This window comes from Scyliorhinus torazame, chromosome 1, assembly GCF_047496885.1.
Source record: "Scyliorhinus torazame isolate Kashiwa2021f chromosome 1, sScyTor2.1, whole genome shotgun sequence".
In the NCBI taxonomy this organism is placed as follows: Eukaryota; Metazoa; Chordata; class Chondrichthyes; order Carcharhiniformes; family Scyliorhinidae; genus Scyliorhinus; species Scyliorhinus torazame.
Genome location: NC_092707.1, coordinates 150,760,098 through 150,784,993, shown reverse-complemented (window position 1 = coordinate 150,784,993; position 24,896 = coordinate 150,760,098). Strand labels below are relative to the sequence as shown.

Below are 24,896 nucleotides of genomic sequence, written 5' to 3'. Positions count from 1 at the left end.
TGGAACTTGAACCCAAGCATTCCAACTCAAGGCAAAAAACCATTGAAAATACTGGGCTTTCCAGCTGTCATATACAGTGCTATATAACACTAATCTGCTCACTCCATACTTCACTGGGTCAAGTTCCTAGACGGTGCTTTTAAACTATGTCAATGCCCACTTCATTGCCCTGGATTAATTTACTGTTCTAAAGACCTGTTTAATGGACTGAATGGTCTCCTCCTGTGCTGTACGATGATTCCACATAACTCTCCGGGATTATCCTCAACTCTCCAGAAATGAAAGTTTAATCTCCCTGGCACTACTGTGAACAAGATCCTGGAGGATAATCAAAGGGACATTAAAAATAATATTTTGAAAAAGTCACCCAGACTTGAAATGTTAGCTGCCTTTCCTCTCCACAGATGTTGCCAGACCTGCTGCAATTGTCCAGTATTTTCTGGTTTTGTTTCATATTCCAGTGCCCGCAGTAATTTGCTTTCATTAGATATGTTTTTTATTGAACATTTTCATATGTTAATCAGAAAATATATAGGGGGGAGGGGGAGGAAAAACGCTTGTTTGACCAGGTGGTGTGGTTGGAGGCAGGGGCGGTCAGGCAATGGAGCCTCCACAAATGTGCTCACTCAAGAGTTCATGACCCATTGCAGTCCTCAACCTTTGCCCCCACCCATTCTCTCCTCCCACTTCAACAAACTGAGGTTTGCAATTTATCCCAATCCAATCCAGGAATGTCCTAACTTCAGTTTCAATGCGGGTGAATAGCCAATCGCTCGCCTGCTTTCTGCTGAAGACAGTGGAAAAGTCGCAAAGGCAGAAAATGCTGGACAATCTCAGCAGGTCTGCCAGCATCTGCGAAGAGAGAAGGGAGCTAATGTTCCCAGTCTGGATGGCTTTGTCCAAAGTAATCCTGGCGGAGTGGAAAATATTGGCAGCTGATCCAATGAGCAGTTTCACCCTCAACTTGCTTCATGGATCACTGTAACATTCCCTTTCTTTCTATCTCTGTGGTAAAACTCCTTCCGAAATGTGCCTTTTGTCTGTGTGTGTGTGTGCCTCCGCTGTAAGATTTTCACTTCTCCCAATTCCCACTGGGAATCAGGAATCTCAGGGACATTCACCCCAGCCTCCCCGCCCCCGCCCCCCTTCGTCAGCAGCTCCTCTGAGAGCGACAAGAGTGAATGGTTTCACAGAGAGAGCCCGATAAATAGATGCCTCGGCGGGGGAGGGGAGGAAAGATTCATTCACAAAAAAAAAACAAGAATCCCACCCCAATTAAGAGGTTTAAAGTTACCACTTCTCCCCAGTTACCAACTCGGGCATCCCTCCTTTACCCCCCCCCCCCCCCCTCATGCTGGTTTTACGGGTTTTGGAAGACAATTTGAATCCATTTTCACTGAAAAGTTATTGGTCAGTGAATACATTGCAGCCTGAAAACTGATCAGCCAAGCTAGTTATCAATGAGGGGGCCCCTCGGCGTTGGGAGGAGACACCAGCACCATCCCCCAACGCACCGTCCTCGTCCCATTCAAACTCCCCGAATGCAATTCTCGGGCTAAGGATCTCCTCCTCCCCCCCCCCCCCCCCTTTGGATAAATAGGGATATCCAGTGACCAGGGTAATGGGTGGTCTGGCGGAGGCCACCCCCAGCCTGCTCTCTGTTTGGGCGCACAAGATAAGAACAAAGTAGTGGTCAGTCCCCGCTGGTCACTGCCGCCACATTCTTGAAGTGCCTGTCCCATCAGGTCACACTAGAATTGGCCGATCAGTGATTTCATCAAAGGCAGCCTGGGAACGGAAGACTGAGATAATTAATCTCGGATGCAAGTTTCTCCACCGCTCATTGTGCTCCGTTCCTGCGCTCATTAACCTGTGCTTCAGAAAAAAAACTTGTCAAAATGAGAGGGGGAGGGGAGTCAAAATCAAAATGAAAAGAGGGGAGATTTGGTGGAGGACTCCCAAATCAGGAAGGGTTTTGATAGGGTGAATAAGGAAAATTTGTTTTTCAGTGGGAGGAGGGTCAGAACCAGAGGACATGGATTTAACCTGATTGGAAAAAGAGCCAGAAGCCGCAGCAGAAAACGTTTCTTCATCCAACGCACTGAGTTATGATCCGGAATGCACTGCCTGAAAGGACAGTGGATAAATTCATTGCTAACTTTCAAAAGAGAATTGGATGAATGCCTGAAGGGGAAACAAGTGCTGGGCTATGGGGAAAGAGCAGGTGGGTGGGATTAATTGGTTGGCTCTACCAGCATCAGCACAATGGGCCAAATGGCCTCCTGTACTGTATCATTCAGTACCCAATTATTTTTTCTCCAATTAAGGGGCAATTTAGTGTGGCCAATCCACCTAACCAGCACATCTTTGGGTTGTGGGGGTGAAACCCCGGGTCACTGTCTATGTGGAGTTTGCACATTCTCCCCGTGTCTGCGTGGGTTGGAAAAAAATAATAATTGGGCACCCTAAATTTAAAAAAAAAAAATTTAGACCGTTCAGTGGTGATGTCAGGAAGCCCCTATTTTCCTCCTAAAATGCTCTTGAGGCTGAGTGCATTTTCTGTTGGAAAAGGATGTTCAGAAATACAGAACCAAGAACTGTAAGATGGAATCGATACAGACCAGTCGTGATCCAACCCAATAGTGGAACCTTGTGGTTGAATAGCTTCTTCCTATTTCCATGCTTCTCAAAGCAACCTCACTTCAAACATGAACATGGAGTGTCCACAGGAAAACCTCCTATGAACTCAACTGGCTTCCTGATAGAACAAAAGGCCTAGATTGAGGCTGTTCTCCAGGTGCATGCTTATTTACTATATTGGGACCATAAAAGAAAAAAATTTGCATAACCCGTTGCAACCATCAGAAAGATACCACTGCACTCACTGTAGAAAACAATACATTGGATATTAATTGGAATAAATACAACAGATAATTTTCACACCGCAGAATCCCACAACCAACAATGAAATGAATACAGGCCGTGTGATTTGCTCTTTTGTTGGCTTTGGTTAAGGGAAGGTTAATGATCAGAACACCTGGATCCACCTGGAAGCACTGACCGGGGTCTCTGATTAACATTTGGTTCAAAACCTGTAACATTGCAGCACTCTCTCAACACTGCACTGAGAGTGCCAGTCACTGTCTCTGCAGTGGGGCTTCAACCTGCAAGCTGCTCACTCAGTGGCAGCACTGAACCGCAGCCATGGGCAGCTTTGCATTTGATTTGATTTATTGTCACATGTACCGAAGTACAGTGAAAAGCATTTTTCTGCGGCCAAGGGAACATACACAGTACGTACATAGTAGACAAAAAAAGAATAATCGACAGAGAACATTGACAAATGGTACATCGACAAACAGTGATTTGTTACAGTGCGGAACAAGGGGCCAAATAAAGAAAATACATGAGCAAGAGCAGCATAGGACATCGCGAATAGTCTATCTCAAGCCATTGACAGTACTTGCATCCAACCAGTGTAGCTGAGATAAATGTTTTCATGTGGCTTGTAATCTGTTACTGGGACAATAACTTTTGTAGTTTGTACATCAGGCTGACAACAAAGTGCAATTCCCATTCCCTGAGCTGGTCACTTATCGCAATCATGTCCTGCTATGGTGGTGGTGGTAGTTTGGGGGGGGGGAATGTCAACATAACTTGACCACTCAGAAATTGATGCAATCAGACCAAATGCCCAGTTTTACTTTCCATCAATGCAAAACCAACAGCTGAACCAGAGATGTGAGTTTTGCACAGGACAGCTTAGGTTAACATTAACGATTAAGTGTATGCTTGCCTCAGTGGGTAACATTCTTATCACTTAGTCAGTAAATTGTAGGCTCAAGCCTAACTCCAGATGCTTGAGCACATAATCCAGGTTGACACACTCAGTGCAGTACTAGGGAAGGTGTTGGACTGTTGGAGGTGCCGTCTTTCAGGAAAGACATTAAGTTTGCACATTCTCTCCGTTTTGCGTGTGTTTCGCCCCCACAACCCAAAGATGTGCAGGGTAGGTGGATTGGCCACGCTAAATTGCCCCTTGATTGGAAAAAAAGTAATTAGGGTGCTCGGAATTTTAAAAAAAGAAATAAACTCATTGCATCCATATCTGCCTCTTGCAATTGTCATGGTGCAAGGCAGTAGGCTCTGGAATCATCAAATCAAGAGACAATTATTCAATCAAGCTCACCAGCTCCATCACCACCCTTGACATTGGCATTAGAATTGCCAAAGCACCCACCATCAACATCCTGCAAGGGAAGGTGACCACTAATCAGGAACTTAACCAGATCAGCCAAACAAATACAGTGGCTGGAAGAACAGGTTAGAGGCTGGGTATCCAGTCATGAGATACTTATCTCCTCACTCTCCAAAGCCTTTCTACTGCAGCCCCAACAACATGCAAGAAGTTCAACATCATCCAAGCCTGCCTGATTGGCATCTCACCCACTGGTTTAGCACAGGGCTAAAGAGCTGGCTTTTAAAGCAGACCAAGGCAAGCCAGCACCGCGGGTTCAATTCCCGTACCAGCCTCCCCGAACAGGCGCCAGAATGTGGTGACTAGGGGCTTTTCACAGTAACTTAATTTGAAGCCTACTTGTGACAATAAACGATTTTCATTTCATTTCATTTCATCCTAAACATTCACACAGCCTCCATCAATAGCACTCACTCCATGGCTGCAGTGTACACCACAGCAAGGTTTCTTCAACAGCATAACACACCTCTACTGCCTTGAAGGATAAGGTCAGCAGATACATGGGGACACCATCACCTCTTAAGTTTCCTGCCAAGTCACATGCCATCCAACTTGGAAATATATCACAATTCCATTAATATCATTGTTTTTTAAAAATAAATTTAGAGAACCCAATTAATTTTTTCCAATTAAGGGACAATTTAGCATGGCCAATCCACCTGCCCAGCACAAATTTGGGTTGTGGGAGCGAAACCCACGCAAACACGGGGAGAATGTGAAAACTCCACATGGACAGTGACCCAGAGCCAGGATCGAACCTGGGACCTCGACGCCGTGAGGCAGCAGTGCTAACCACTGCACCACCGTGCTGCCCCATCATTGGTTTACGATTCTGGGGTTCCCTAACTAACAGCACTGTGGGTGTGCCAACATCACACGAACTGCAACGGTTTAAGAAGGCTGCTCAGCACCATCTTAGAGATGGGTAATAAATGTTGACATTGCCAATGAAGCTCACATTCCCACAAATGAATAATTTAAAAGAAAATTGCAATTCATTGCATCAGAGCTCTTCAGCCATCCATGAATGTAAGTATGTCCCCAGAGCACTAATTTCCATCCTTCTGCTCATTGTCAGAAATGTTATTCTATTATATGTCCCAATGTTCAGTTAAATATAGTAACAATTGCATTCAATTGTTCTGTGCATTACCATATAGTGAGCATTCTGAAGAAACAGTCATGTGGGGAAAAAATATTATATGGCTACTTAGGTGAAGGTGTTACAGGGTAGATTACTATACAGCACTATTCCATAAGAATTTATAGTAACACCTGCTTGATATTAGTTAAGTAATAGAAGCCCACTACACAATAGACTGTATAATATAGATGTTATATAATACATGCTGTAAAATCTATGCACTATACAGCAAACTTTGATTTGAATCAATCCACAACTCACCATTAATCAATTGGTCTAAGTCGAAATCTTGTCTATATGTGGTCTGCCTAGCCCACCTTCAAGTTGTCATAATCTAATCAAACTTTTACTTTGAAACTTCCTTTGTAACATTTAGAATGGAAATCCTGTATGCAAATAGTTACTTGTAACCTATACTTGCAAGTTCTAACCCTCAGGTGACGAGGTGGAACAAGTTTCTCTCAATTTTCTTTTTAAACTCTGATGCTATCTAGTGTATTGAAAAAAATATTCAATTACAGAGATTATATACATTTATCTCTTACTCGCACCTCTGAGTCAGAAAATCATGGGTTCACGTCCCATTCCAGAGACTTGATGCTCCTCATGCAGTACTGAAAGAATTTTGCACTGTTAGAGATGCTGGCTTTCACACGTTAAACTGAGGTTCCATCTGCCGTAACAGGTTAAGGAAAAGATCCCATCACACTATTTTGAAGACAACACGAATTTGGCCAATATTTATCCCTCAACCAAAATCACAATTATCTGGCCATTATCTTTTTTTGAAATACATTTCGTGTACCCAATTAATTTTTTCCAGATAAGGGGCAATTTAGCGTGGCCAATCCACCTACCTTGCACATCTTCGGGTTGTGGTGGAGAATGTGCGCCAACACGCAAACATGGGGAGAATGTACAAACTCCACACGGACAGTGACCCAGAGCCGGGATCGAACCTGGGACCTCGGTGCCGTGAGGCAGCAATGCTAACAACTGCGCCACCGTGTTGCCCTATCTGGCCTTTATCTTATTGTTTGTGGGTTCTTACTCAATTCCCGCCATGTTCCTTGAATTTTAAGTGACTGCACTTTAGAAAACTACTGCATTGGCCGTAAAGTACTTTGGGTCCTTAAGTGGTGAAAGGCAGTACCAAAATGCAAGTTGTTCTTTTAGCAACTGACTGTTGCCAACACAACAGCAAATATGCCGCATAAAGTACAATTCTGCAGGTTGCTAAAATTATTTCCTTTCATAGGATCAGAATGGAGGAGTAAGACAAACAGCAGTAACTTACATTTATATAGCAACTTCAAGGTAGTAAACCTCACAGGATACTTTATAGAATTGTGATTCCTACTCCCACTGCTATGTTAAGTATAAACTACCTGAACCGCAAACAATCAAAGGCATTATAGGCTCATGAAACTGTAGGTCTACAAGCCAGACAGTGGATTATAGCCTCTAGTTACAGGCAACTACACCGGGTGAGCTGACACCAAACAATTGAGATTGGCACCTCACAGCTACCATTGCAGAGCCAACTTCTTAGAGACTTAAAAGCACTGGATATCGGAGAGACCAAACATAGACTGAGTGATCGCTTTCAACACAAGACCCTACTTCCATGCCCACATGTCTGTCCTTGGCCATCTGCAATGTTCCAGTGAAGCTCAATGCAAACTGGAGGAACAGCATCTCATCTTCCGGTTAGGTTATAGCCTTCCGGTCTCAACATCGAATTCAATAACTTCAGATGATTAACTCCATCCCACCTCAACCCCTTTGTTTTCATTCCATTTCATTTTAACTGTCTTTTACCTTTCATTTCTTTTTTGTCTTTCTTTATATATATAGTTCCCCCCCCCCCCCCGCCCACTCTTTTCCCCCCTTTCCTTACCTTTGCACCCCTTTGCTTCCCTTTTTACCCCTTTTTCTCATTTTACCTCTCTCCCATCCATGTCCCCCCCCTCACCCTACATCTTTATCTGTCAAAGCTTACCCTCTGATTTTACTTTCACACCTTTTATTCACTCTGGGGACTGGCATTAGCACTCTTCCCTTGGTTTCTGTGGCTATGACTCAGCTTGCATTCCCTCACCCTACAGTATAAATATCTCCTACTTTCTATGCCGTGTAGCTTTGACAAAGGATCATCTGGACTCAAAACATTAGCTTCTTTCTCTCGTACCAGACCTGCTGAGTTTTTCCAGCATTTTTTCTTTTGGCTTCTTACAGACTTAGCTCTCTATTAGAAGCATGTCCACATCTAATGACTCATGAGACAGATGAAGCATGTTTTTGCATAGCTAGGTTTTGGAACAGGTTACCAGCCTGTAGCCAGAGGCTGTAGCTTGAGGGGTGTCATTCTGGATGAAGCATGGCTGACCAGGCGACTGGGCTGACATGGCTGACCGGGCAGCACGGTAGCATTGTAGATGGCACAATTGCTTCAGAGCTCCAGGGTCACAGGTTCGATTCCGACTTGGGTCACTGTCTGTGCGGAGTCTGCACATCCTCCCCGTGTGTGCGTGGGTTTCCTCCGGGTGCTCCGGTTTCCTCCCACAGTCCAAAGATGTGCAGGTTAGGTGGATTGGCCATGATAAATTGCCCTTAGTGTCCAAAATTTCCCTTAGTGTAGGGTGGGGTTACTGGGTTATGGGGATAGGGTGGAGGTGTGGACCTTGGGTAGGGTGCTCTTTCCAAGAGCCGGTGTAGACTCGATGGGCCGAATGGCCTCCTTCTGCACTGTAAATTCCATGAAATCTATGAAATCTTCCATTCTTACCACCTGCCATTATCATATTGGAAGGATTTACAGGTTGATAATCAACCTGTTTGGGACAGCACCGTGGCGCAGTGGTTAGCATTGCTGCCTCACGGCGCTGAGGACCAGGTTCAATCCCGGCCCCGGGTCACTGTGTGGAGTTTGCACATTCTCCCCGTGTCTGCGTTGGTTCCACCCCCACAACCCAAAGATGTGCAAGTTAGGTGGACTGGCCAATCTAAATTCCTCCTTAATTGGAAAAAAAATAATTGGGTACTCTAAATTTACTTACAAAAAAGATAATCAACCCATTTGGCTACATTATGAATGTACTTTCTTGGCCATCAAGTCCTGGGGGTGGGGTTTAAATCCAGAGCTTCTGCCTCAGAGGCAGGGTGCAACCTACTGTGCCACAAGACCTCCAGTTCTCTATAAATGCTGCCTACTGATGAACCCACCCGCTATACAACCACCCTGCTTTGGAACCTTCCTGTTATTGGGTCTGTTGATTGTAGAACATTAAGCAGTTAAACGTATAACTTCACAGGCATACGCACATATGCACTAATATTCAAACAGAAATAATTGCACCCACACAAACACACAGGTTCGAGGGGCCGAGTGGCCTACTCCTGCTCCTAATTCGTATGTCTTTATTTGTATATTCATTCATAGGTGCACACATATGTAAACAAAGAAACACACACAAGCACAATAAGACAGCGTTGCATTGACACAGATTCACAGGCACAAACACAACGCACACACATACATTCAATCAAACACACACTGACAAATACACTCAAACAGACTGACAGACGCAAACAGGCACACGCAAACTGCCAAACACACACTCCACTGACACACACATTCACACTCACTCACTTACACAGGAACTCTTTCAAGAATACACAAAGATACAGCTCTTTCCGTAGTATGGCAGGGTCGGAGGTCAAAGACGGGAATTCGATGTGGGGCAGTGCAACATTCTTTCAAAGGAAAGGTCGCAGAAATCACTGAGAAAGTTTTCCGCTCCTGTTACTCCTCATGCTAGAGCTCAGCTTCAGGCTCCTTCTGAGCTGCTTGGGGGCAGCATTGATGGCAGTGTCTCAACTAGCGTGATATTTACTTTAACCTCTGTTTAAAGCAACACCACAGCCTCTGGGATTCTGCTGAAACAGGCAGCTTTTTTAAAGAAATAAATCATTAGCTGAACTTAATTCTTACTCCATTCGAGAGACTCAGACCCTATAATGCAGACTGTCACTCCAGTGCAGTACTGAAGGAGTGCAGCACTGCTAGAAAGTGTTAATAGTGGTCCTGCCTGCTCATTCAGGCGGACATAAAAGATCCTATGGCATTACTTTAAAGAAGCATACATAGAAACATACATAGAAAACAGAAACAGGGAGGCCATTCGGCCTTTCCTGCCTGCTCCGCCATTCATTATGATCGTGGCTGATCATTCAGTTCAATATCCTGATCCCTGAATTGCCTGGATATTGAACTGAATGATCAGCCACGATCTCTCACTATTTATCCCTCAATCAATATCATGAGGAAAATGAAGTGACTACACTTCAATAATACGCAATTGTCTGTAAAGCACTTTAGGATGTCATGAGGCCATGACAAGCATTATATAAATGCAGGTCTTCCTCCTTTTCTTTTCAATAAATTTGGAGTACCAAATTATTTTTTTCAATTAAGGGGCAATTTAGCATGGCCAATCCACCTACCCTGCACATCTTTGGGTTGTGGGGGTGAAACCCATGCAGACACAGGGAGAATGTGCAAACTCCACACAGACAGTGACCTGGGGCCGGGATCGAACCCGGGTCCTCTGCGCCATAGGCAGCAGCGCTAACCACTGCGCCACCATGCCGTCCAGGTCTTCCTTCCTTTCTGATTCTTTTTTTCATAATTTCTTATTCTAAGCCCCTCTATCCTGTCGCTCGGTATTTCACTAATGTCCATCTCAGGATGCCCTTGCTCACTCCCACCCCATCAAAACCCTTTGGCCCAATATTCCCCTGGGATCAGGGACACCCTCACAGACCACAAGCTACTCCTGTTCATGTGTAGCAATCGTACAGGGAAACTCAGCAAATAATACATACCGGAGGGGGGAGGGTACTATCAGCCTGCCCTGCAATATCACATTAAACATCTAGATGTGCTAATTGCACCAAGGAGGGAAGTATCTGAATGATTTTATAACAGGAACAGTCCTAAATGGGCTGTCAGCAGGGAGTGGCGGTGACGAGAAAGCTTTTATCCATTCTGTCCTTATTCAGTCAGCACAGGACCTGATTCTCTGCAGATTGCTAAATGTAGGCCCCAATGATGTTGATGGGTTCTATCCTAATAGTCAGAATCAACTTCAAAACAACAACAACTTAAAACTAATGAAACTTCAGACGGCACATCCACAGGTTTGTTATCAAACAAGTTTTGACACTGACCTTCATAATGAGATGTTAGGACAAGTGACCTGTTCAAAGAGTATGTTTTAAGGAGCATTTGAAAGTAGTGAGGCAGAGAGGTTGAGGGAGGGAATTCCAGAGCTTAGAGCCTAGGCAGCTGAAGAGACAGCCAGTGTATTATATTGTGCTTGTGCTGGGTCTTTGAAAAAGCTATCTAATTCATCCATTCTCCAGTCTTTTCCCCATAGCCCTGCAATTTTTTCATTTTTCAGTGTGTATCCAATTCCTGTTTGAAAGTTATGATTGAATATGCTTCCATCGCCCTTTTAGGCAGTGCATACCCAATCACAACTCACTGCAGGAAAACAATTCTCTTAATTTCTCCTGGCCCTTTGTCTAATTATCTTAAAATTTATGTCCTCATCCCTCCTGTCGCTGCAAATAGTTTCTCCTTACTCCATCAAAATACCTCATGATTTTAAGCACACTTGGTTTGTTTTTTAAAAATCTTTTTATGCTCCTCATTTTCCACTTTTCATCAAATATGCGACAAAAGGAAACCAACAATAATAAATACAGCACCAATCTCCCCTTCAAGACACAAATCCAAACATCACCCGTACATTCCAAGTGAAAAACAAAGGAAAATTAACAATCATCCCGTAAGCAATGTGCTCAAAATTAACAATAACCCCCCCCCCTAATATTTGATGGCAACCAATTCTTGAAAGTGCATGATAAACAATCCCCATGAATTGTAGAGCCCGTCCTTCATCCCCTCAGCTCAAACTTCAACTTCTTGAGAGTCAATAATTACAGTGGATTTCCCCCGCCAAGCTGAGGCACAGGGCGGAGAAGCTGACCTCCACTCCAACAGGGCCTGTCTGCGGGCAATCAATGAGGTGAAGGCTAAAACATTTGCCCCTGCGCCCGCCTGCAGCCCGGGCCAGTCCGACACCCTGAATATGGTTGCTAGGGACCCTGGCTCCAAACTCACATGTACCACCCCCGAGATGACCTAGAATCATAGAATTATAGAAGTTTACAGCATGGAAACAGGCCCTTCGGCCCAACCAGTCCATGCCGCCCAGTTTTTACCATTAAGCTAGTCCCAGTTGCCCGCACTTGGCCCGTAACCCTCTATAGAAACCTCCCTCCCCCTTCAGCCTCGGGCAGGACCAAAACATATGAACATGGTTTACAGGGCTCCTCTCAAAGAGTCGGCTCATCCTCGCCCTTGTAATATGTGCCCTATACACGACCTTCAGCTGTATCAGCCCCAACTTCGCACACAAATTTGAGGCTTTCATCCTCCGGAGCACCTCACACCACAGACCATCTTCTATAGCCTCCCACAACTCCTCCTCCCATTTGGCTTCAACCCCTTCCAAGGATACCCTGTTCTCTCAAGAATCCTCACATAGATCGCCGACAACCCCCCTTCGCTATTCCTCCTGGCGTCAATACCTCTTTCAACAATGAGGGGAGCGCCGCTATCGGGGAAACTCTGAACTTCCTTCCAAGCAAAGTCCTGGAGCTGCAAGTACCTAAACCCTTCCTCCTTCCCCAGTGCATATTTCGCCCCCAACTCCTCCAGCGAGCATATTTAGTTTGGATGCAGGGTTCAGTTGTGCTGAATTCTTGCTCAATGAATCACAATGCCAGTCTCCCCCCTTTGCAAAATTGGTTGCATTTAATACAACAAATTAGCACAGCCTCAAAGCAGCTTCAGGTGACCACATGCCATTCTGTGACAGGAACTATGCACATTGCAGCAGAAACCTCCCCAATATACAATTTCTGGTGTCTTGAAAGACATGGTTCCATATGTGTGAGGCAAGATTCAAATTTAGTGGCCTATGATATAAGTGTTTGAAGGCTCTACTCAATTACATAAAATTTTGTTTTGACCCAATTCTGCCAATGTTGGCAGGAAAGATCACAAACTTTAAAGCACAATTTGTCTTCCATATAATCCAAGTTTCAACAATCTTTTACGCTAGTTTTTCTTTTTAAAAACATCACGCAGGAAGCAGGCCGCAATCACAAAATTGGTCACACCCCCCAGGGTGAATTAGCCACATTGGGAGTTGCCACTAATTGTCCTCATTTACAGGCCTTCAGGGAGGCTTAAAAAATTTAGCTGGTTCTTTTGAGCATAAGTACACTATAAAGGGTGTGTTTTAAAAACATTTAAATGTGGTTTTGACTTTAGTTTACGGAGAAACTGAATAGTGCACCACGATATAAGAAAATGTTTTGCGAATGTTTTTTTTAACTGATTTTAAAAGCAAAGTGCGGGATTCGGTGATTTAAAACCAGGCTACTCGGAGGTGATGCATTCACACTGTGATTTAAAGTTTTTCAGACGTTTTAACCAAACTTCACCAAATTACCACTTTTAAATAAAAGGAAATACTATTAAAGCAAGGTGTATTTTCTGAAAAATAAAGATTAAACTTTGAAGAGCTACCCGATTGGATAGGTTCAGTGCAGCTTTTGTATTCGGCGATAGGCAAATTAATTTGATTGGCAAGTCAAGGGGGAAAAAATATTTTTCAAAACTGCACCAGAATTGGAAATTGCACCCAAAGAGGCTTTTCCACCCCACGACCATCGTTACTGAATCCAATAGGGAAATTCAGAAGGAAAGCCTTCATCCAGAGATGATTAAGGATGTGGAACTTGCCATCAGAGGGAGTGGGTAGTTCAGGCAAATAACAGAGATGGATTTCAGGGGAAGCTTGATAGATATGAGAGAAAATAATAAAAAGAGGGGTTGATAGGGTTAGATGAAAAGGGGTGGGAGGAGGTTTATGTGGAGCATAAATACTAGCATGGGTCAGTTAGGCTGAATGATCTGTTCCTGTGTTGTAAGTCCAAGGTGGCATGTAGGGTAGATTGAGCTTTTAGCTGAGTGGCAGCCCATCCAGGCTCTGAGTCGGAGGTTTACATCCAGACAGACCTGGTGAGTGGAGGCCAGAGCTCACACTCGGAAAGCTGGCTCGACACCCAACCTGATGCAGCCAGTAGATTTAAGGCGCCACTCCCTCGTGCGTTGCTAGGCCCCTTCTGTCCATATATAAGGGCAATGCCCCTCGCAGTAGAAAAATGGTCATGGCCACAGAGGGAATGTTGATATTGCAGCTTTCAGACCGTTAATCAGCCTAAGAATTCTTCCCCTATTTCACACTGTTCAGAAAGATTGTGAAGATACAAAAACAACCTTTGTGTTGTTGAAGGAGCTGCACATGCCTGAAAGAGTGGCAATGTCTTTTAATTATTAATAGGCCCTTTTCTGGTTTCTCTTTACAGTGGGGAACACTTCCCCGGTGGAATGTGTTACAAGGATCATTTGCAGGAATCAGTCCTGGAGACCTCTGTCTGATAATGAAGCCTTCTCAAAGGTCTCTATTATCACCCCTCCCCCTCCCCTCCATCCCATGCAAACTGAGCATGCGTTGAGGGGGAGGGGATTGAATGCCAAACTGAATTTGCAATCCTTTTCTTTCCTTATCTTCCTGCTACGTGCCCCTATCCTTCTCTGCTAATCCTTTTGTCCACACTACATTTTTCTGCTTCCATTTCTCTCTCTCTTTTCTTGCCCTTCTATTCTCTCCCTCTTTCTCTCTCACAGTCATTCCTTCTTATCACTTATTTTCTTTTGCACGGGCAGCACGGTGATGCAGTGGATAGCTCTGCTGCCTCACTGCGCCGAGGATCTGGATTCAATCCCGACCCTGGGTCACTGTCCGTGTGGTTTGTACATTCTCCCTGTGTCTGCGTGGGTCTCACCCCCACAAACCAAAGATGTGCAGGTTAGGGGGATTGGCCACGCTAAATTATCCCTTAATTGGAAAAAAAATTTGAATTGGGTACTCTAAATTTACAAAAAATAAAAAAATATATATATTTTCTTTTGCACTTGCCTCATATTCAATTGTAAGCCAGATGCCCTCCATTCTGTCCTGAAGTTATAGCAAGAGGCTACGTGGAGAATCATTCCTGTACTGTTGCTTGCCACCCATCGGATCACCCTGCTCCAGCCGCATCTCATTCCTTTTCATCAAGCCTCAATTTCCAACACATTGCTAGCCACGCCAGGTTTTACCCTGCGGTTCTAACAAAATTACAGTAGCACAATGTCGAAGCGAAGCTGCCGCACGCAAATTCATCCAACAATCGGTGGCCGGTTTCCTAACCCGCATCAAGTCCTGTCCATCCTTCGCCCCTGCCCTCACTGACCTGCATGGAACATAGGAACAGTAGTAGGCCACTCAGCCCTTCGAGCCTGCTCCACCATTCAATGAGATCATGGCTGATCTGTGGGCCTTAACTCCATGTACCTGCCTTTGGCCCATATCCCTTACTACTTTTGCTCAATAAAAACTTATCTATCTCAGTTTTGAAATTAGCAACTGAGCTAGCATCAATTGCTTATAGTGTGGCAACGTCTCGATTTTAAAACTCTGATCCTCATCTCTAAATCCCATCGCGGCCCCGTACTTCCCTATTTCTGTAATAACCTCCGAGATCACTGCACTACACCGATTCTGGCCTCGTATCTGTCTCTGATCCTTGTCTGCAACAATGGTGCCAGGGGCGGCATGGTTAGCACTGGGACTGTGGCACAGAGGACCCGGGTTCGAATCCCGGCCCTGGGTCTCTGTCCGTGTGGAGTTTGCACATTCTCCCCATGTTTCACCCCCACAACCCAAAAGAAGTGCAGCGTAGGTGGATTGGCCACGCTAAAATTGCCCCTTAATTGGAAAGAAAATAATTGGCTACTCTACATTTTTTTTTAAATGGTGCCAAAGTGGAGATGGTTGACAGCTTCATATTCCTCGGTATGCACATCACCAACAATCTGTCCTGGTCCACCCACGTCAAAGCTACGATCAAGAAAGCACAATAGCACCTAGACTTCCTCGGGAAACAAAGGAAATTCGGTATATCCACATTGACTCTTACCAATATTTACAGATGTACCATAGAAAGCATCCTATCTGATTACATCACAGCCTGGTATGGCAACTGCTCGGCCCAAGGATGTAAGAAACTACACAGAGTCGTGAACACAGCCCAGTCCATCATGCAAACCAACCTCCCATCCATTGACTCTGTCTACACCTCCTACTGCCTTGGGAAAGCGGGCAGCATAGTAAAAGACCCCTGCCATCCGGGTTATTCTCTCTTCCACCCTATTCCATTGGGCAGAAGATACAAAAGTCGGAGAGCATTACTAACATTCAAAAACAGGTTCTTCCCCATTGTTACCAGAGTTCTGAATGACCATCTTCTGGGCTGAACTGATCTCTCTATGCAGCTTCTCTACTGTGTAGCATTACACTCCGTATGCTTCACCCGATGTCTATGTCCATGTATTTACATTGTGTATTTATCGTATGCCCTACGTTTTTCATGTATGGAACGATCTGCCTGAGACTGTACGCAGAACAATACTTTTCACTGCACCTTGGTACACGTGACAATAAATCGAAATCTTCATCACTTCACAGTTGATGGCTGAGCCTTCAGTTGTCTAAACCCTCAGAGCTGGAATTCCCTCCCAAAATCTCGCCATCTCGCTCTCCCCACCTTTACATTGCTCCTATGCCTTTTGAGCAAGCTTTTACGCTCCCCTTAATATCTCACTACTTGGTTGGCTGTCAAATCCAATTATGAAATACCTTACGATGACAATAAAAGTGCTTTATAAATGTAAGTTGTTCTTTTGGAGAGGTAGAAACAGGAATAGATGACCTCCTCCATGGCTTAGTACCTTTATCTAGTAGTGGGTCTGGCTGACAGTCCTGCGCATGCGAAGGGATCACTGCATTGTTCGAGGATCAATACTGTCAGAGTTCTTACTGCACTATTTGAGGGTCAATACGGAGGGATTGGTACACTGTTGGAGGGCCAGTACTGAGAGAGTGTTGCACTGCTGGTGGGACAATGCTGAGGAAGCAATCTGGCATAGAATAGTACTGAGGGAGCACCGCATTATCGGAGGTGCCATCTATTAGGTGAAGCATTAAACCTTCATTATACATTAACCCTACTGGCCTCTTGAAAGGATGCAACAGATAACTGACTGAACACCCACCATTTTGAGGAACAAGGGAGTTCTCCTCAATATCCTAGGCTAATATCAATCCCTCAACCACCGTCACTAAACAAATTATTTGGTGATTATCACAATGCGTTTCCTACATTACAGCAATGAACTACTGTTGAAAATGACTGTAAAGAACTTTGGCATGTCACAAAATTGCAAAAAGGACTAGAGAACTGCAAGTGTTCTATCAGGAGAGGAGAGGAGAGGACAGCAGAAGAGTGGAAAGGGAAAGACTGACAAGAGAAAGCACTCAGAGTGGAAACAAATTCAACAAACATCTTCAAAAGGAAACAAATGGGAGATGGCATGGTGATGTTGTTGTTTGATGTTCCAGACCAGAGCATTTGGAGCAATAAATAAACCATTTGGAGCCTTCCTGGGAGAACAATCACAATGACACTGGCACCAAATGTTGTGTTTAGCAGTGAATAAGACCATGAAGTTAGCAAGGCGGCAACGTTTGCAGGAAACTTGCTCCGAATCACATAAATTTCCTCCATCACCATTAAAATACTTTTTGCTGCTCATGTGCAAGGTTGTCAATTGTGGCCTCACGTATTCCCAAAGTTTTCATCACATGACCTCCCACCTCTCCCCTCAAACATCCTCTCAACATCCCCCCCCCCCCGCCCCCCCACACACACAGCCAGCCCAATCTCCGAGACCTTTCAAAACATGAAATAAAAGTGAAAGAAAATGAAGACAGCACATAGTGTGTTGAATGCTGGCATGATTTCTGCTGAATTTTCTCACAGCAGAATCCAGGGGATTCATCTTAAATTTCTGGAGGCTCCAGGGAAAATCCTGAAGGATTGGCAAACATGTTGGTGTGGCAATACAGTCCATGAAGCAGAACAGCTGCGTGCCCCACTGCAGAGCAAGGGGACACATTGATCATAACTCATGTTCTAGGAGCACAGCCAGTTCACCTCACCTATAACACACCTACCACAAGCCCTGGAAATCCGGGGAGCTCAGTCCTAATTACAGTTATATTTCTTATTTACAGGGTTGCTCAATGTTGGATTCTGCAGACCAGGAGTCTGCATTGCCTCTCATCCAGTAACCCATATTGGATATCAATCGGGGACAGTCCATCAGGTTTCATGCCACCCTCCCCCCCCCCCCCCCCCCCCCCCACTACCCAGACCCACACACCAAAGCCACTCTTATATTTAATGCCAGACCTTAGGAGAGGCTACATACACCTGCATTTTGCTTAAGAAACGTGCAGCCCATTTCAGCTGTGAGGTGCAGGCCATTACATCATGATACATCGGTAGCTTGGCCAGTAAACAGGCACCAAGTGGCAATGTCATAGCTTTGCATCATTGCCTCGCTAAGATGCCTCATCACTCTTGTCAATGTGCTGATGTAGGGATGCCACCACAGGCATTGCACCAGTGTCAGAACCACCTATTTACTGTACCCAAGAAGATCCTCAGTCAGGAGACTCGGTTACAAAACACCCGGGGCTGGATTCTCCACCATCCGATGCTGGAATCGCATTCGGAAACGGGGTGGAGAATCTGGGGCGAAATTCTACGGTATCGGCGCGATGTCCGCCGACCGGCGCCAAAAACGGCGCAAATCAGTCGGGCATCGCGCCACCCCAAATGTGCGGACTCCTCCGCATCTTGGGGGGCCGAGCCCCAACCTTGAGGGGCTAGGCCGGCGCCGGACTGATTTCCGCCCCGCCAACTGGCGGAAAAGGCCTTTGGTGCCCCACCAGCTGGCGCGGAAATTACATCTCCGGGCGGCGCATGCACGGGAGCGTTAGCGGCCGCTCACGGCATCCCCGCGCATGCGCTGTGAAAGGAGTCTCTTCTGCCTCCGCCATGGTGGAGACCATGGCGAAGACGGAAGGAAAAGAGTGCCCCCACGGCACAGGCCTGCCCGCGGATCAGTGGGCCCCGATCGCGGGCCAGGCCACCGTGGGGGCACCCCCCGGGGCCAGATCGCCCCGCGCCCCCCCCAGGACACGGGAGCCCGCCCGCGCCACCTTGTCCCGCCGGTAAGGTAGGTGGTTTAATCCACGCCGGCGGGACAGGCATCCTAGCAGCGGGACTTCGGCCCATCCGGGCCGGAGAATCGCGGGGGGTGGGGCCGCCAACCTGCGTGGCGCGATTCCCGCCCCTGTCGAATCTCTGGTGCCGGAGAATTCGGCAACCAGTGGGGGCGGGATTCACGCCAGCCCCCGGCGATTCTCCGACCCGGGGGGTGGTCGGAGAATCTCGCCCCTGTTTTGGCGCACAAAATCGGGACCGGCGCCGGATTCGCAATTCTCTGCGCCCCGAAAATCGCATACTCGTGGAGTACACCGCGCCGAGTATCCACCGCCTTAGGTCATTGCCTGAGGCCCGCCCCGTGATGCTCCGTTGCCGACCGGCTGAATTACCGACAGCATGGTTCTAACATGGTCCCACCATCCATGATCCTCGCGTTGCGGCTGCAGACTCAGTCCAGGGTTGCAACAGTTGGAGGAGGGCCGGTCGGCGGGCAGAGGGGGCTTCATTTGGGGCTGGGGGCATTGTACGGGCGGTCCGGGGCGGTCGAGCGGCCGATGCGGGGCACTATTTCGGTGGTCCAGGTCCGCGGGCTGAATCCACCATGGAGCACGGCGCGGCCGCTGGAGGCCGCCGCCGTGCGCCTGCGCAGCCTCTGACCTGGCAGTTTGGGGGGCCGTATCGGCAGCTAGAGCTGCGAGCTCTACGACAGCTGCCTGCTAGCCCCCTACAAGACGGTGAATCCGTGGCCTTTTAACGCCAGTTTCTCTGGCGTAAAGGACAACAGTTTTCCCGACGGCGTGGGGACATAGTCCCAAAAACTGAGAATCCAGCCCCCAGTCTTTCGAGAAACAATCTCGTGGTGAGGGTGTGGTTGACAAGCTGGACCACCACATAAATTTTGCAACCACTATAGAAGATCAAAGGCCGAATACTCTGTAGCTGATTCCCCAATGCCTCGCCACTTACAAGGCACAGTCAATGTGGCTGCGACCACATTCGGGACACTTGATATCATCCAAGGTAAAGCAGTCCACTTGATCAGAACGTCATCCACCAGCTTAAACATCCATTCCCTCCACCTCTTGTGAACCAGGATGTATTATCTACAGGTTTCTACATCGACACCTCCGAAACCACAACCTCTACCACCTAGAAAGACATGGGGACATACTAATGCCATTGACACCAAATTTCCCTCCAAGTCGTACATCATCCTGACTTGGATGTATATTGCCCGTCCCCTCATCATCGGTAGGTCAAAATCCTGGACCTTCATCCTTAGCTGCACTTTCAGCACATGGACTGCAGTAGTTCAAGAAGAAGGCACCCCACCACTTTCTTAAGGACAATGAGGGGATGGACAATAAATTCCAGCTTTTCCCGAGATTGAATCCCAAACCCCAGGAGCTGTTAACATTACAAAAGGAGTAGGGAAGGATGTCATGAGCCAGGCACCTGGAGGATTTTTTACAAGAGTTCTCCCAAGGCCATAACCTTTGGGTGAGAACATCTATCCAAATTCAGCGACTGATTGGATAGGGCCTATTGTTCTTTCGGTCAGCTGCAGCCACGGGTGCGCAGCACTCTCACCTCTGAGTCAGAACATTGTGCATTCAAGTCCCACTCCAAAGACTTGAGCCCAGAATCTAGGCTGACACTTCAGCGTATCTTTGTGACTCCACATACAAAACTATTCCAATGGCTGTCAGGCATTCTAGGATGCCCTGAGATTGTAATTCTGTCTTGAACACTCACAAACCCCATTGCTTTCTTTCACTTGTTATTTTATAAATTTAGAGTACCCAATTATTTTTATTCCCAATTAAGGGGCAATTTAGTGTGGCCAATTCACCTAACCTGCACATCTTTGGGTTGTGGGGGTGAAACCCATGCAGACATGGGGAGAATGTGCAAACTCCACACGGACAGTGACCCAGGGCCAGGATTCGAACTCGGGTCCTCAGCGCCGTAGTCCCAGTGCTATCCACTGCGCCACATGCCGCCCTTGCTTTCTTTTACTATCGGTAAGTTAGCCTGGTCCATGCGATTACACTGCATATATTAAAATAAAGCTGAAAAACTCATCCTCAGCTATTTATCTCATGCAAGACATCCTGTCTGAGCCTCTACATGCCCAGACCCCTCAACTCCAGACAACCTCATTGAGTTAAAATGCTCTGCAAATTGACTGGTTAATTCTGAGAACCTCGTCCCTAATCCAATTGTCAATAAACACACACAGCACTGGGCTGAAATTTCTGACCAGAGCAATCCCTATCTCCCTCAGTTAACAATGTTTTTGGGAGTTTATTTTTAAAAAGGGGAACTAGCCTAATGGAATTGAATGGGAGTAGAGGGATGGGGAGGTAGGAACAGGAGAAGTCCATTACTCTGGCCTGTTCACCACTGATGATCTGGATGTTAATTCCTACCTTCGTGGAGTATATACATAGAACCCTACAACGCAGAAACAGGCTAATCAGCCCAAACGCATCAATGCATCAACTGCTCCTTGGTGATAATGAGTTCCTCCTGAAATCCTTCTTGGATTTATTGGTGACTATTTTATATTTATGGTCTGTAGTTATGGTCTCCACCATTGTCTCCCCCTCTGCCTTCTCTTTCCTGGTCGGTATATCGTCTCAGATCTGGCATCATCTTGTAAATGTTCTTTCCCCTGCCTTATGGGACTTTAATAGCGTGGAGACCAGAACAGTACACAGTATCGATCTCAGTTTGGAAATTGACACCCGCAACCTCAACAGCTTTTGGGGGGGGCGAGGTTTCCACGCCCCATTTTAGTGAAGAACTGCTTCCGAGAATCACTCCTGAACAGCCTTGCATTAACTTAGCGATTCGCCCTCCAATTGGGATCAGGGATCTGAATCGGAGCCAGTCTGAATAATTGTACTTTTAAAATACAGCGGTCATTACTTAACAATCAAACCCACATTCAACGTTGCAATCGTATTTAGAGCACAGCTTTAGCTTCTCTTTACATACTTTAAACATGCCACCCAGCGGGCTCTCTGCATATCGATCGCCCCTCGCCCTGGGTTTGTCAATATTCGTACCTTTTTACAAGCTATTGCCTGTCTTGGTAATTTGTGCCAGGGACACACATAACTGTATTAGCACACAACAAATACACAATGTTATCCCATTTCCTATCAACCAAAAACCTAATGACAACACAGCTGCGAAGTTCTCATGAGTAGTTCGAATGAATCTTGCCGTTTACCTCATGTGATTGCCATTTCTGCAGTCTCCTTTAAAGAGTTCGCCGATTTTTATGAATGAAATTAACTTCCGGGTGACGTCACTGGGCTGGCATCATTCACTGGTCCAAAATACCCACGGCGCAATCCGCAAAGACTACCTTTACTTTATTTAATACTCACTGAGCCAATCTGTGCCGTGTGTGCGACTCTGGGGGATGATGATCCCGCATCGACTCCCACATCAGTCACATTTTTGCATCTCAAATCATCACATTGAGTGAAGTTGGAATTCTGCAACTCTCCAGCTCAACACCAGGGGATCAAGGATCAAAGAACGGGGAAAGAGGCTCCGAGAGAGAGGGATCAGCAACCTTCCAGCCAGGCACACAGGCACACACACAGGCAGACACAGATACACACACACAAGGCAGACACAGACACACAGATACACTCACTGAGATGCACGCAGACACACAGATACACATACAGAGACACAGAGATACAGAGTCATACACACATAGATACAGACATAATATACACACAAATGCACACACACAAAGGTACAGATATACACGCAGACACATTAATACACAGAGCCACGGAGACACACAAATATATACACACAGGTACACGTATATACAGATACACACAAACTCACATACACACTCAAACACAATCCTCCCCACAGAGATACACATACATACACACAGATACACACACGGTGACACACGCAGATATACACATACATACATTCAGACACACTCAGATTCACGCATACAGATAGACGTAAAAACTCAAACATACATACTACCCTACACCACCCCCAACACCCCTCCAAACGCACGTACACAGAAACTCAACTCTCCGCGTACATCGAAACTATCTGATACAATCGCCCAGTTGCCCACAGCCGGGTCCAGGATACCAATTTGGGGAATATCACCTTCAGCGGCTGCTCCGACCCTGAAGCGGTTTCAATCCGCTCAAACAATCGCCCCAATTGTTGCCGATCGCAAACGGCCGGATTGCAGGGAGAGAGAGCTCTTCTCCCGGACAACCCCTCCTGCGGCCGAGTTATCACAGTCACCGCCTTGCCACAACACCTTTCATCAAAGCCAATGTTCAGATCACCAGGAGTGACCCCCACCCGGCCACCCCGACTCGATTCCCGGCTTTCCCAATTCCAGGTCTCTCGGTCGATTCCAAATTTGAATTCTAAAACTTCTGCCGGGTGTTATTTGTTTCTCTCTCAGCCAGAGCAGGTAGAGGGGAATTCAGTTGAATGAGGTGGGGAGAGGCAGAGAGAGAGACAGAGAGAGAGCAGGGCTATGTAAAACGTGGTGGCGAGGACAGCAGCAGCCCTGGCTGCATTTTGGACCTTACCTGGTGGACAAAGACATCGATCGGAGATTCAAGGGGTGTTCCGTCCCGGGCGGTCATGGAGAGGAAACCGAAGCCCATCCGCACGTTGAACCATTTGCACTGGCCGGTGCCGAAGGAGACGGTCGCCTTGGGAGAGTCTCCGAGCTCCTGGTCAGCACTTCGCCCAGAACCTGCTGTAGGCGAGAAGAACGGGGGGAAATCCAGCGTTTAATGTAGTAGCAATCCTTACCATGCACAACCCACATCCTTCTCCACACACACACACCCACCCACACTGGACCCCCTCCAGCCAGTCTCACACAAGCAGCATCTGAGAAACTAAACACATTTTTAAAAAAAGGACTTTAAAAGAAAACCCAAATCGATACAGAACCTCCAAACTGCTGATTGGAAACCGATCCCATTCTAGTGTCGTCCACCACCTCCGCTTCTTCCAATACTGATTTCTGCTTTTTCTTAGTCTTTCTCGCGCTCTCTCTCTCTCTCTCTACAGCAGATCTCTGGTTTTGAGTAAATCCTCCAATTTAGAAAAAGGTGGAACTTGCTGCAGGTCCCGGGATCCGCTTAAAGTGAAAGGGAAGAGGATGAGAGAGATGGGAGCTACACAAAACATGTTCCTCTTTGAATGGAGGTGGGCGGTACGTGGGGCTGAAGAATAGAAGCGGATAAACAATGGACAGCCCAAGTTTCCTCCCCCTCCCTCGCTCTCCCCCCCCCCCCCCCCACACACACACACACAGAGCCATAAAAGAAACAATGCAGAGGGAGAGAAGGAATAAAGTGACCATTCCCCTCCTCCTTTCCCAAAAAAAAGTTAAACCTTCGGCCATTTTGGCAAACCGTGTTAATCCCGGGATAACTCCTGTCTCCCTTTCCGAATTGTCCCGATTTGGGAGATGGGCAAATTGATGCTGGACTCCCGCCTTTGCAAATTTCACTGCACTTGCAATGTATCAGCTGCAGGTAGAGAGAGTCTCACTCTCTCTCCACCTTGTGCATCTTTGGCCTCTCTTCCATCTGATTCCCAATTAAAACCTTCCCCGGGATCGATAACTATCACAAATCACCCACTCCCATTCATCGATACTCCCAAAAGAGAGAGTACACATGGTGTGCCTTCAGAATGTGCCTGGGCTCCCCCGGCTTCTCGCAATATTTACTGAGGTGGGGGTGGCGGTTCTGTCGTTAACACAACCCGAATATGGAATCTGCTTCTGTTTTGCGTTTCTGCATCCTCGGGATAGGGGTCAGCAGCAAAGTTCTATTTTTTAAAACAAACTGCAAGAGGTTGAAAGGAGTTGAGGGAAAATTCGCGGAACCGTTGTTTATTGGTCACTTAACCCAGCTGCAATGCTTTACAGCACAGCTAGATCACAGGTTAGATATAACATTGAGGGAAAATTAACTCGCCCGTCTCAGGTTACAGACAGATAACACACAAACACATCTCTCTCACACACACACATTCTGACTCACACACGTCTCTCTCACACTGTCACACAGACACAAAAACACATTCTGTCTCCCTCTCCCACACACTATCTCTACTCACATTTTCTCTCACACAGAC

The 24,896-nt window shown here is 46.4% G+C and overlaps 1 protein-coding gene across 4 annotated transcripts in view; it reads right to left on the bottom strand.

Moving 5' to 3' along the window:
* LOC140414958 (protein lin-28 homolog A-like) overlaps positions 1–24,896 on the bottom strand; it is a 104,436-nt gene that overhangs the window by 65,625 nt on the left and 13,915 nt on the right. Inside the window, exons 1-2 of one of the 4 annotated variants that reach the window (XM_072501022.1) lie at positions 24,147–24,406; positions 23,327–23,499 (exon numbers count right to left, since the gene is read on the bottom strand). In XM_072501022.1, coding sequence (XP_072357123.1) covers positions 23,327–23,499; positions 24,147–24,156 — 183 coding nt within the window. In that variant the 5' untranslated portion in view covers positions 24,157–24,406. Of the gene's footprint in view, positions 1–23,326; positions 23,500–23,699; positions 23,971–24,146; positions 24,407–24,896 lie in introns of those variants that run through there. The other 3 variants (XM_072501020.1, XM_072501021.1, XM_072501019.1) reach the window with 3 other exon arrangements.